The 12892-nt window shown below is 42.7% G+C and overlaps 2 protein-coding genes across 9 annotated transcripts in view; one reads left to right on the forward strand and one right to left on the reverse strand.

Moving 5' to 3' along the window:
* Positions 1 to 542: 542 nt before the first annotated feature.
* On the forward strand, positions 543 to 10496 carry AKTIP (AKT interacting protein). 6 transcript variants are annotated; one of them, XM_029243257.1, is made up of 10 exons: positions 543 to 683; positions 3070 to 3183; positions 4345 to 4550; positions 6768 to 6832; positions 6917 to 7017; positions 7534 to 7622; positions 7701 to 7799; positions 7892 to 7999; positions 8803 to 8863; positions 9034 to 10496. In XM_029243257.1, exons 2-10 carry the CDS (start codon positions 3142 to 3144, stop codon positions 9139 to 9141), a joined length of 879 nt encoding a protein of 292 aa, XP_029099090.1. In that variant the 5' UTR covers positions 543 to 683; positions 3070 to 3141; the 3' UTR covers positions 9142 to 10496. The 6 variants fall into 6 exon arrangements, with proteins under 6 accessions (XP_029099090.1, XP_029099058.1, XP_029099049.1 ...); XM_029243225.1 differs by having other exon boundaries at positions 558 to 683; positions 9031 to 10496; XM_029243216.1 differs by having other exon boundaries at positions 572 to 679; positions 9031 to 10496.
* Positions 3223 to 12892, reverse strand: part of RBL2 (RB transcriptional corepressor like 2) — a 52172-nt gene continuing 42502 nt past the window's right edge. Inside the window, exons 22-23 of one of the 3 annotated variants that reach the window (XM_029243197.1) lie at positions 11165 to 11336; positions 3223 to 4348 (exon numbers count right to left, since the gene is read on the reverse strand). In XM_029243197.1, coding sequence (XP_029099030.1) covers positions 11166 to 11336 — 171 coding nt within the window. In that variant the 3' untranslated portion in view covers positions 3223 to 4348; position 11165. Of the gene's footprint in view, positions 4349 to 9879; positions 11337 to 12892 lie in introns of those variants that run through there. The other 2 variants (XM_029243188.1, XM_029243206.1) reach the window with 2 other exon arrangements.

A 12892-nucleotide genomic window follows, 5' to 3' on the forward strand; every position in this document is an offset into this window, starting at 1 on the left:
TGACGGCCCCAGCCCCTCCCACGTCGGGCGGACCCGACGTGGCGGTCTCGGGCCCCGCAGCGACGCCAGGGACTGAGGACCGAGCAGGGGCGGGCACCAGGCGGTCGGGCGGCGACCGGGCTCCTCTCTCGGACTCCTGCCCCGAGCCCGGCCCCGCCCTGCCTCGGGTTTGGAAAACCCGCAGCCCTAGCCTGCCTGAACAACAGCGGTGGCCACGCACAAACCTGTGGGCGGGTCTCCATGGTGACTGGCGGACGCTGTGACCAATTATGTACCGGCGTTTGTTTCCGCCCCATCCCTCCCCCGGGGCCGATACTTCCGTGACTGACAGTTCCCTCTGGACGCTGTTACGTAAGGGGAGGGTCAAGTGCGGCCCCACCCGAACCGAGCAGATTTGATTGGCAGGACCTAGTGCTGCCGCCCCAACGCCCCCGGAAGAACGTCCTTGACGGACAGGTGTAGGAGCCACTCGGCGCCGCGAGGCTGGGCGGAAGCGTCCGGGCCCAAGGGAGGGGGCAGGGGGCGGAGCCGGAGGCTGGGAGCCGGGCTGGGCGGGGCGGGGAGTAGGTAGGGGCTGGGCTGGCTCTGCGGCCAGAGATGCTGAGGGGCCGCGACGGCGCTCTGCAGCCGGGAGCACTGCATTAAAAACACCGAGGTGGGGTGCGCTGCCAGGCCGGTGGTAGGTACGCGAGGGCTGTCGAGTCCTCAAACGCGGACCGCCAGCGTTCTCGGGGCCGGCATTTGTATACCCTACCAGGGGCCCTCGACTCCGTAGCGACGGCGGCCGCACTGGGACACGGGGGCGGGGCTGGGCACCTGTCCGCGTTCGTAGGCACCTGCTGCACCGGCCGCCGCGGGGCCCGGGGCCTGGCGCTGGGGGCTGCCCGGGAGCGGGGCCGGGCCGGCCTGAGGAGGGGAGGTGGGCCGGACCGGTTCGCCCTGTCCGGGGCCCGCACTCCTCGGCCCCCTCCCCACTCCCGGCTCTGTCCCCGCTCCCAGGTTGAGGGGGGCGTCCGAGGCTCACAGCCCCCCACCAGAGGGTCTCGCGGGCCTGGCCGGCCTCGAGCTATCTGCGAGGTCGGGATTTGGTTCCTGCCTTGCATCATCCCGAGACAGGTTTGTCCAGATTCCCTGCGTGTGCGGAGATGGGTTTCCGCCCCGGGCGCGGGTGCCCGTCCCGGCTGTCCCCAGAGAGACGGGGCCGAGGCTGTTTTCATCTTTTCCCTGGGCCCTGCTCCGTCGCCTCTTAACATGGAATTTAAGGCTGTTTGGGGTGATGTGCCTATTTAGGAACTATGGTACATAGGAGGTAAGCACCGCCCGTCTCTTAAGTTTTGGTTCAGGACAGGTGCGGATCATTTTTATAGGGCCGAGCTACGACTTCTCAGCTGTATGATATAAAGAGAGACAATCATGTGTTGTTTGTACGACCAGACCAGCAGAAATTCTAAAGTTGTTTCGGAATGAGTAGGACGTGCCTTGTGTTTTCTTCCATCTATGTCACTCCTGTTGGAAAAATGCTGTACTGTGCCTGGGTAAAGTAGATAGCTATTAAAGAGTGTAGTTGGTCATGAAAAGCGTGCTACAATTTCTCGATTATGTCGTCGCTGGAAACAAAGGCAGCAGTAGACAATACTTCCTTCTTAAAGACAGGAGGAACTGGGGCTAAGTTTTATTTGATTCTTAAGGGCAAAGTCATAGAATCTTTACGTGTTAGACTTGGAAGGGACCTTACAGGTGACTGATCCACCCCAGTAAATTTACATGGTGGTGAGCGCTGTATCCCAGGGGGACAGGATTCCCTGTTAAATCAGGTCTGTTCAAGATGATGGTTGGGTGCTGCACAATACTCTGGATCTGAAAACCAGTGTTGTTCTTATTTGCACCAAACAGGAACATACACACCCACACAGTTTTGATGTCCCAGCCATTTTGGCTTGTATCATAGTTACCTTTAAAGGCAGATTTGCAGAGAGCTCTCAGCAATAAGTTGCTGCTTACTGGATGTAAGTCATCAGGTAGGTGGGAGAACCAGAATCCTCATTACTTGGATTCAATTATTGGGTGGCATTGTATCTTGGAAAGCAAAGCAGCAGTAATGGGCACTGGTAGGGTATGGGACCCACCTGTGGACGTCATAGGCTCGGCAGAAAACAAATTTTTGCTGATTAGGGACATTTGGTACATGCTTCTCTAATGATTTGCTTCTTACAAATTTTGTAAAATGTTGCTTTAAATTTTTACCCTTTTCACCTTCAGCTTGTTGACTGGTGCAAGTAGGAATTTAGCAGAGCTCTGTTTTAAACATGACCAAGCCTGGGGGAAGTCACCAGAGCAGACAAATTACTGTTCTTACGCTCCGCTTGCTGCTTGTCCTTTGCCTCTTCCTTTATATTTTTAGTAAATGACCCACTGACTTTGTGACTTTTGAAACATGCTTTCTTATCCACTTCGCATAATCCTGCTGTTTCCACACTTGAAGCAGTTGGAAAAGGTCGTTTTTTGTTTGTTTTGTGGATGGTCCAGACAGGACCCAGGTCTCCCTCCCCCTCTGTCTCGTATGCTCTGCCTTTGGTTGCTAGTTTTGTTGGAGAGAATCATTCTGTACTTAAGACACTCTCAAATCAGCTCCCTTGGATCTTTAATTGCCATAACCCTAAGAACTGTGATAGACCTTTTGTGTCAGTGGGTACAGTGCATTCTGAACCTGGCTTTCCCAGTAGTTAAATGCCTAGACATTATGCTAGTAGCAGCTGCTGTAGTCCATATCTTTTGCACTTCTGGCGCCAGAGCTGAACTGTGTCACTGAATATTCTGAATCCTGGCCAAGGACTTGGTACACAGATTCCTGTCGGCATTTAAAGATGGGAAAGAAATTGGAGTCAGGAGAGGGAGGGGGTATAGAAGGAAACTGTTTCTAAAGATTTTTCCCCCTAGGTTTTTATAACTACATGTTATATAACATTATACTGTATTTCTGCTTAGAGATACAGATTTAGTTCTTAACTATTTCAGAAGTCTTAACTGTTGGTGTTGGTCTGTTTCTCTGTTTTCCCATCTCATTTTAAGGTAAAGTGAATTCTGCGGACGGAAGAGTTTGATGACACAGACCACTGAATTTCTTTGTTTGGAGTACACGTTATGAACCCTTTCTGGAGCATGTCTACAAGCTCTGTACGCAAAGTAGGTATAGTTGATAAATTTACTGAGGAAACCCATTTGTGTCAGAACAGAGGCCAAAATAATTCATACCAAGGTTGCCTATAATCTTAACAAAATGACCTTGTTTTTCTAGTTTAGGTTTTACTTTTGGGAAACAATTATTTGGTTGATTATAAAGTCAGTTTCTGAGACCAAGATCACATCTCAAATAGAAATCATTCTAGTAATCAAAATGCTGTTATTTTGACTTAGGTTATATTTACACATGATGAAATTTGTGACACTTTATTGTAGCAGTCTTTTGACAAACTGCAAGATTTCATGGTTAGAGAAGTGTTGGGCAAGACCAGTCCAATATGGTCAAGTCAGACTTGAGGGCACTGGTTTAAGTTTTCTAAATAAAATACAGTTTAGGGAAGCTTAAAATACACAAAAAGAAAATGAATGTCACCCATAATTCCACGTGTAAGAGAACACCACTATTAATCTTTTTTCCTGTACACGATGCTGTGTACGCTTTTAACACAGCTAATTCAGGCTTTGACTGCACTTGAGCCGAGGAGATGCCTATGAGACGACAGTTTAGTCTCTGACTCGTTTACCCCTCTGCCTTTGACTAAGAATGACAGTTTATACTGATGATAGTCCAAATGTGCAAACGTGTCCATTAGGGACAAGATCAAAATCAGACCCGTGCAAGTGAGAGAATAGCTTCATTCTTAGTTTCTAACCGAAGCGGTGACATCAGGTAGTGACTGCTTTCAGTCCTCTACACTATTTATTTTGAGATGCTTAGCACCCGCCCTTCTACAGCTAAATGCGAGGGGACCTTTCTAGTCTTGTCTAATTGTGTAGTAAGCCCTTGCCCTCTTTCTGGGGCCACCGGGAGAAAGCATTTCTTTCTCCGTTTCAAGTAAACCCTGTAAATATTGGCCTTATTGTCTTTATGGGATGCATCTGATGAATGAGTTCTCTTATGATGTAGCCTTGCTCCAGCTGTGCTCTGCTCTCTGTAATAGCCTGCCTGCTCAGCAGACTTTCAGCTCATCTTGATCACGGTGCTAGGATGTCCTTGTAAAAGAGCACTTCCAGCTTTTCAGTCAAAGACTAAAGGACATCACGTGCAGTCTTGTGATTTAAGAATCATCCTAACAAATGTTCTCACCGCTTCATCTTGAATAGCGATCTGATGGTGAAGAAAAGACATTAACAGGGGATGTGAAAACCAGTCCTCCACGCACTGCTCCAAAGAAACAGCTGCCTTCTATTCCCAAAAATGCTTTGCCCATAACTAAGCCTTCATCTCCTGCCCCGGCAACACAGTCAGCAAATGGCACGCATGCTTCTTACGGACCTTTCTACCTGGAATACTCCCTTCTTGCGGAATTGTAAGTTCTGAAACTAACTGGTTAACTTTTGAATGACCCTTGAAGGTGAAGAATGAAACTTATTCTGAAGGACTCAGTAAACAGCAGCCATTTAATCTTAAAGCTCAAACCCACCCCCCTCCAGTATTAGCCTTAATGTATATAGGATGGACTCTATTGCTAGCAATATAACCTTTCTTCACCAAGGCCTAAGTGATGTTATATAAATATCCTCTTCTAAAAGTAATGATTCTTATTGAGAGCTTGGCTAAGTAAGATTTAAAGGCAAATGTGTGCTTTAATTTTCATGTCTGTTTTGGAGAGCAAGAGGAGGAGGAAACAGATTTATTATGCATCCAGGAACTTAATTTTGGTCTACCTTTATATGAGGTGAGGAATTCACCTCTGAAGAGGTTGTTGTAGAGGGTGGGACAGTGGGAGGGTGGCGATCTGTTCTTTCTTGGGTCAAACCCAGCTGGAGGTTTGTGCTCCATTCTGGTGATCACCCTGTAAGAGGCATCTATCCTGACAGACTGAGGAGAGGGTCCCCAAAAGAGATGGTCCCAGGAGGAGATGGTCCCAGTAGGCGGAGGTCAGGAAGCCTGACCTTGGCAGTCAGCAGTTGAAGGAACGGGAACCACTGACTTGGAGAAAACCTGGAAAGTACTTATTAAAGCTGTCTTCACCTGAAGGTCCGTCATTAGAAAGGGGATTTGACTTGTTCTATATGACCCCCAGGGGCAGAACTAGGCCATTATGGGGAAGTTTTAAAGATTTGGGCTCCATGTAAGTAAGAACTTGACTAGTCACAGAAGTCAGAAACTGGACTGAAGTTGCACATATCAGTAGTGTGTGAGGAGATGGGCACTTCTGCAGAGTCTAGTGGTGGTGCCACAGTGCTTGGCCCATCAGAGGGGCTCAAATAGTGATTGAGTGCAGATGGCATTTGATTTGCTCATTTGTTATATGGGCAGAACATCTGGAGAATTAATTCTGGATTTCAGTCATGTAAAACTTCCTTTGTACGTGAAGTTTAATTTTAAAAGCATCCTCCAGCCGTCCCTCACTGTGCTAACGTTGTAATGGTCAGAGGGTCTGAGGCCGCAGTGTGAATGGCGAGTGTGATTTGGTAGCACAGGTCCCTTTAGCTTTATAATGGAAGCCTGTGTTTGAGGCGAGGCAGTGAGTTGGACAGGCTTCTATTGTGGCATTAAATCTGCTGTCTGTATTAGGACACAAAATTGCCTTTTTGGCAAACCTCACTGTAGTAGATACATCTGCCAACCATGCTGCTGTTGACATGCTGAATTATAGTGAGTTAAAAATGGAATAACTACTTTAAAATGATTGAAATATAAGTGTGGTAGCAAATAGGTCATAAATAAAAACAGTCAGCTGAGGTCCAATAAGCTGCTTTGCAGTAACATTCAGGATTGGCGGGTTAATGTGTCTTAAGACCCTCAGTCAACATTGTTCTTTTCAAGGTCTGGTCACAGTGTTACTTGTTTAGGCTCACAGCTCAGCTAAAAAAGGAACAGAGCAGAATGGCTGTCAGGTGACCAGGTCCCAGAAGAGCCAGTGCAGCCTCTGTCTTCCCTTGTTTCAGCACCCACCGTTTCCCACGCCACGGCCCACAGAGTTCAAGTGTCTGAGTTGGGGGTAAATTCAGGAGCAGAGTAAAGTGTGAGCGCCTCAGGCTGCCTGCCTTCTACCAGGAACACTGCCGCACCGACTGGTGTTCAAACTTAAAATGACCCCCAAGTGAGGGTAATTCCATGGAATTTTAATGTCTTAATTACCTAAAGTTGTATTTTAAAAAGGCTTTTAAATGTGTGTGGGTAAGATGTGTTGTTCATGGTCACAAGAGCAATAATCGTACAGATACTCGCACTGACCTAAAATTTGATGTCCAGAATTACCTACAGGTTGGTTTCCAAGATGGTGTTTTGGGGAAGCTGATTTCTGGGTGGAAAACTTGATTGTGTATCCCTGTTCGGCTTTAATTTCTTAATCTGGGGCCCTTATTTGGCTGTGTTTCTCTGTAAGCATGTGTTATGAAACCAGTGAACAGGCAGCAGTCAGGGCCAGGTGAGAGATTGTGATGACTCTGTCTGTATGGTTAGAGTATCAGCTGCCCTTCAAGGGGCTATTCCTTCTTTCAGAAAATGAACGTGGGTGGTTTGGTCTGTATGTCGTTTCCATCCGTGCAATCTCACTATTCTGCTGCTTCTGTTTTAGTACCTTGGTTGTGAAGCAGAAGTTACCTGGTGTCTATGTGCAGCCATCTTATCGATCTGCATTAAGTAAGAAGGATTCGCTCTTTTTATAGCATATTTGGTTCCTCTGACACAAACTTAGCCCGTAACTGTTTTTATTTTTTCCTACAGTGTGGTTTGGAGTAATATTCATACGGCATGGACTTTATCAAGATGGTGTATTTAAGTTTACAGTTTACATCCCCGATAACTACCCAGATGGTGACTGTCCAGTAAGTTGGGGATACAGTCTGGCTTCTTTTCTTTCTTGGACCCTCCTCACCCTCCTTACTGCAGGAGGAGGGTTTAAGGGGCTTTAAAGATTTCTTGGTTCTTTTCCTGGCCTAATACTTTTATGATTTCAGTTTCCCGAAATGTTTTGTCTACTCAGTAGTCTTTCAGGGGGATTTTTTGCTTTGTTGCATCTTTTGCCATGCCAGCCTCTGCCTTCAGCTTTACTTGTTTCTCTGCTCAGGGTGTGCAAGTGAGGCTGGAAGCTGTAGTACAGCTCTCACTACGTGAATTGCGATTGTTATGCTGTGGTAGAGAAGGGCGACTTTTCCCCTGCTTCACTGCAAAATTTAGTCTTACAGGAAAATGGTGAAAGTAGCTAGGTGTGCCTCTTGAGGCAGCTCTTTGACTTTAAGCAACAAAACTGCCTTGTTCTGAAGCTTCTTTTACAACTTATCCGTGTGGGTTTAATATGCTCCATTGCTTCCATTAAAGGATGTGTCTCTCTTTCAATGTAGCGTTTGGTGTTTGATATTCCCGTCTTTCACCCGCTAGTTGATCCCACCTCAGGTGAACTGGATGTGAAGAGAGCATTTGCAAAATGGAGGTTAGTAAATAAAAGTTTCGTGTGGTGACATAAGCCAGCAAGAGGAAGCCTCCGTAATCCTGCCATATTTCCCTTTAGGCGGAACCATAATCATATTTGGCAAGTATTGATGTATGCAAGGAGAGTTTTCTACAAGATTGATACAGCAAGCCCCCTAAACCCAGAGGCTGCAGTACTGTATGTTACTTTGCTTTGTTATGTAAGATAAATTTGAAAAGATAGCAAAGTAGATTATGTTGGTAACCTTTTGATTTAAACTTTTAACACAGGTACGAAAAAGATATTCAGCTTTTTAAAAGTAAAGTGGTTGACAGTGTTAAGGTGTGCACTGCTCATTTGTTTGACCAACCTAAAATAGAAGACCCCTATGCCATTAGGTAAGTGGTACATTATCAAGATAAAGTACACTTTGCAGTACTGTGCTGCTGTTTTCCAGGTGGCCTTAGAATGGGGATTTAAAAGGAAAGTGTATAATCTGTTAGCCTACCACCTTTCTAACTTGGTATCAGCTTGATTTCTGCTTTCAACGTGGACTGACACATTGTGCCAATAGCAAGCTATTTAATGACTTTGGTTTCCTAAGGATCCTTGTAATGTGCTCATTCAAATGTAAGGACTTTTCTTTCCAGTTGGAGCCCCTCTTAAACTCCCATACCCCAACCAGCTTACGGACTTGGTGAAAGGAGGGAAACTGAACAGTGTGAGAGTGGATAGTGTGAATGCTGGGTTCCTTGAGCATTGTGTTAGTTTATGCTGAGGAAGGGTGTCTGCAGGAGCATTGAAAACGGAAGCGATGGAGCTCTTGGGCAGCACTGATGTTGCTGTGCATAGTGGTAGTGGTCAAGGGCTTGGGCTCTACGGTTAGACTGAGTGACTTTTGCACTTACTGGCTTTGGTGACCCAGAGCAATTATGTAATTTTACTGTGCCTCACTTTCTTCAAGTAATAGGACTTCAGGGGTGGTTGTGAGGCTTAAATGAGCTAACCCATGTAAAGTGCTAAGGGATAGTTACTGTGAGAAAATCATTTAGATAATGTCTAAAACTTACATATTGACAACTTAATAAAGATTGTTCCTTGTTAACTTTTGTTAGGGGAACTGGGTTAAAAATGTAAAAAAAAGAAATGGATGTTAAACAAATTTAGTAAGCTATTTTTTAATATTTTTCTCTTCCTGAAGCTTTTCTCCGTGGAATCCTTCTGTACATGATGAAGCCAGAGAGAAGATGCTAACTCAGAAAGTAAGTAGATTACCAGTTTGGAAATCGTTAACTCACTGTTTCCTTTCTAAAATATCTTCACTGGAGACTACTCAGTATATACAAATAACTTTTGAGGAAACAAATTTGCACAGTGCTGAAATCCCCTCATCAGTCATTTTTTAATGTCTGTTTTTCATTGTGCCTAGAAGAAGCCTGAAGAACAGCACAATAAAAGTGTTCACGTTGCTGGCCTGTCATGGGTAAAGCCTGGCTCAGTACAACCTTTCAGTAAAGAAGAGAAAACGGTAGCAACTTAAGAGCTGGTGAATCTGGTGCACCGTGCACTTTCCTGCTGGACTTGGGCTAGTAGAGCTGACCAGTGGCAAAGGGCTGCCTGCAGAGTAAAACGGTGTGCGCAGTGACTGGTGTCAGTGTTGTCCGTGTATGCTTAGGTTCTAACAGCAAGTTCTGGAAACCTCTCTTTACGTAATGCATTACTTCTGTCAGAAGTGTCTTCAGGGTGGTTATCTAGTTCAGTACTCCAAATTCTTGGGGACCTGGAGGCTTATGCATTTTTCTGAATATAATGCTAAAGGTAAGTTGCATTCATTTAAACTAATGAAGTAGGCGGAGTTCAGCACTATCTAGTGATTTTTAAATCAGTGGTTTCAGGTGTACATATGTTAGGATATGGAGAGGAGATGTATAGAGAGAGCAGTTTCCATAGCTTATTAGCACTTTTAAGTGGAAGAGCATTTGAACTTCAGTCTTCAGCCTACTGTGTTACTGATATACAAACTGCTGTCACTGAGGTACATATTAGGTGAGTGAGAAGAAACCAGAACACTTGTTCATAGTTTTTTTTTTAAGCAAATTACTTATTGTATTTTTATGGCAGGAGGGAGAAAAAGTGTTAAAACGGTTTCTAATGAAGTCAGATATTTAAATGATGAATGACTAATGTGTTTCGTAGAGACAATAAACCAATAAATGATCGTTCTTTGTCATTTATGCAGGACGTTAAATACCCTTTTCTCAATATAAATAAACAAAGATTAATTTATAAGTGCTTTATTGAAAAATACTTATTTTCATATAAAATTACAGTAGCAGTAAGTATCTTGAGAGGTTTTATAAATATTTTTGCAGAACACTATTCTAATTGAACAGTGTAAGTAAGTTCCATATTTCTTTCAGAGCAATATGAAGTTACCTAGTAACTTTGTTTATACTGATTCAATTTACAATTGAATTTTCTCCCTAATAAGATTATTCATTCAACTTTAAAACTGCTGGAACAATAGTGATTAATAAAGGTATATATAGATAATTCAGTAGCTGTTAAATTAACATTTTCTAATTTGTATAAATGGTACTATGTACTAATAAAAACCTAAATTCTCCAATCTATTTTTTAAACTTCCAGGAACACACCCAAAGATATTTAAAATATATCACCTTAATAAAGACACACGTCTTTTGGATAACTACCTCCTAAAGGAAGAGGTCATAATTTTTCATAATCTCTTAATTCAACTTGATTTAAAATCTTTACTAGCCAGCTGATCCCTATCAACAAAAAATGGAGAATTTAAAACGCATGCCCAAAAGGTAGCTACTGGGGCTTTAACAATTTTTGAAAAGTACAAAAGCATCAAAGAAGATACTGAATTAAGTTCAGCCTAGAAGTTTTGTACTTAATGAAGTTCACATTGTAGAAAGTGCCATTGCAAATATACAGCAAAATCTGGGTTACAAAATCATGCTTTTTACAGCCCTAAAGTGCCACTTCTTATACAGGTTCACTCACACATTGCACACCAGTCAAGCACTTGTCACACTGCACCACACCTAACGGGGAGAGGGAAGAATTACACAAAGGGAATGGGAGACTGGACTAATAACCTAGGACCTTCAAATCTAGGCGCTCTACCTTGTTACCTTTTAGGAATGCAAAAATCTTACACTCCTACCAAGTGTTTTAGGACAAAAATACCTACTTTTGCTTTTCATGAGGGCCAGGTAGGAATGAATTGAAATACAGTTCCTCTGCTGGAACACGCTAACAGAGACCTCTTATACACACGTTTGAGCGCGCTTTGTTCTCTGCAATTCTTGTAGTAGCTTTGCCAAAGAGTTTAAAAAAAAAAAATCCAAGTTTGGATTCTAAGCAGCCTTGATGGCAAGCACTGAAAGGTAGGGAAAAAGGCAGTTGGGATAAGTAAAAATATCCTAAGGATACTGGAAGGATTAAGGAAAAGAGCCCCATAATCCAGCATGCATTACATGATGCTGCTAAACAGAGTTTGTGAAAAGACAGTTTCAGTACAACAGACTAACCTCAGTGGGAACCTCGGTCATTAGCTACATCTTGGAGACGGCGTAATAAGGCAGAATGATTTTCTGGGCAAATTCTTTTTGCAGGTGATTCACTTCCATCTTCCAGAAGAATCCCTCTCTTTTTGGTTGGCGTTTCTCCTGTCCGTATCATACTGTTAATTTCTCTCAGTCTCTGGGGGGGGGGGGGGGTTAAAAATAAATATAAAAACTTTAAAATTCTAATACATAGTTCAGTGTTAAGTCAAAGAACCTCAAATAAGTTAAGCGGTTTATCTTGAAGAGTTTGAACATCTTTATAAAGAAACGTACTACCAAATCTTATGTCCTTCCAATTTCACTTCTCAGCTGCCTGACATTGATGACTATCTGGGATAGAGGCAGAGTATTTCTATTTTTTAACAAGCTCCAGAGGTGATTCTGATGTAAGCTTTTCCACAATGTAAGAGTTCACAAATTTATGATTTTTTTTTTACAAAAGTTATAGAGCATCACATTGTTATGCCACATTTAATCAGTTTCATACATTTCCATTTTCCTTTTTTTAAAAAATAGCACGACTTTACACAGTATTAGGCCATTTTTCCCCCAGTCTAGTGTTACTCATTTTTTAACAGCCATGGAATTTCACAAGAGAAGCCTTAATTCCCTAAGGCATCCATTGTAGGTAATTTATTAGTATGATCTAGAATTCTAGAATGTATTGATATTAGTTACATGTCATCCTTGGGAGAACTGAGAAAAATTCAGGCCAATTATTTTCTGCATTCTCTGGTTCACATGAAGAACTCGGATTGAGAAAAACTTCGCCAGAGGGCTAGAGAGACTGGATTTATTTATAGGTGCCTTCAGCACTAAGTTTCTCCAAAGCCCCAAAAGTTAGCTATTGCATTATTTTCTGGTAGTTAAAAAAATTTTTTTTCATGTGCTGCTAATGTCATTGTCCATGTTTCCTAGTGGAAAGCATACTGAGCACATTTCATGTGCATTTATTATAGGAAATTTCAAATATATACGGGAAGTAGAAGTGTATAGTGAACCCTCACATGACCATCACCCTACTTCAACAATTTTGGCCAGTCTTATTTGATCTATACCCCTCATTCATTTCTCACCCCCCAGATTGTTTTAAACCAAATCCTAGATATTTATTTTACTTTTATTTTGAAATAATAGGCTTTTCTGAGGTTTTAAATAAAACCACCAGTTTTTCATTATCAGTATATGCACCTTCTCAAATTTCAACCGTCTTAAGAAAGCTTTCCTCTGACTGACTCTTCTACTCTTTGCCTCCCTAAGTCTGCTCTGCACTTCCTATCTCTAGTCTCCCATTTACTTGAATATTCCTTAAATTGTTAACTGTATACACTAATTGTATAAATGTTATTTGTATATAATGTGTATACAGCATTATATTATGAATATACTGTGCAGTGTATAATTGTGTACCTTACTATACATAACACATTAATATACATTAATGTAGAACATACATTTATACATCGTACATTAATATGTATAAATTTATATACAGTACAGTCTATATAATCTAGTACCATCATCAATACCAAAGACATTTAACAGAAATTTAAAGATAAACATTAATGTTAAAGTCAATATTCAGTTTTCCCACTTGTCCCCCAAATATCCTTTATAGCTGTGCTTTTCTATGCAGGATCCAATCAGTCATCATGCCTTGCATTTGGCTGTCATGTCTGTTTAGTCTCCTTT

The sequence above is a fragment of the Monodon monoceros genome, unplaced genomic scaffold, assembly GCF_005190385.1.
Source record: "Monodon monoceros isolate NGI ecotype Baffin Bay Population unplaced genomic scaffold, NGI_Narwhal_1 Super_Scaffold_10, whole genome shotgun sequence".
Classification (NCBI taxonomy): domain Eukaryota; kingdom Metazoa; phylum Chordata; class Mammalia; order Artiodactyla; family Monodontidae; genus Monodon; species Monodon monoceros.

What these genes read in the sequence shown, in the direction of transcription:
- AKTIP (XM_029243225.1), top strand. Translation starts at nt 3,142, where the DNA reads ATGAACCCTTTCTGGAGCATGTCTACAAGCTCTGTACGCAAA. An exon ending in ATCTTATCGATCTGCATTAA is followed by an intron (nt 6,833 to 6,916) that starts GTAAGAAGGATT and finishes TTTTTCCTACAG; the next exon opens with TGTGGTTTGGAGTAATATTC. An exon ending in AACCCAGAGGCTGCAGTACT is followed by an intron (nt 7,800 to 7,891) that starts GTATGTTACTTT and finishes CTTTTAACACAG; the next exon opens with GTACGAAAAAGATATTCAGC.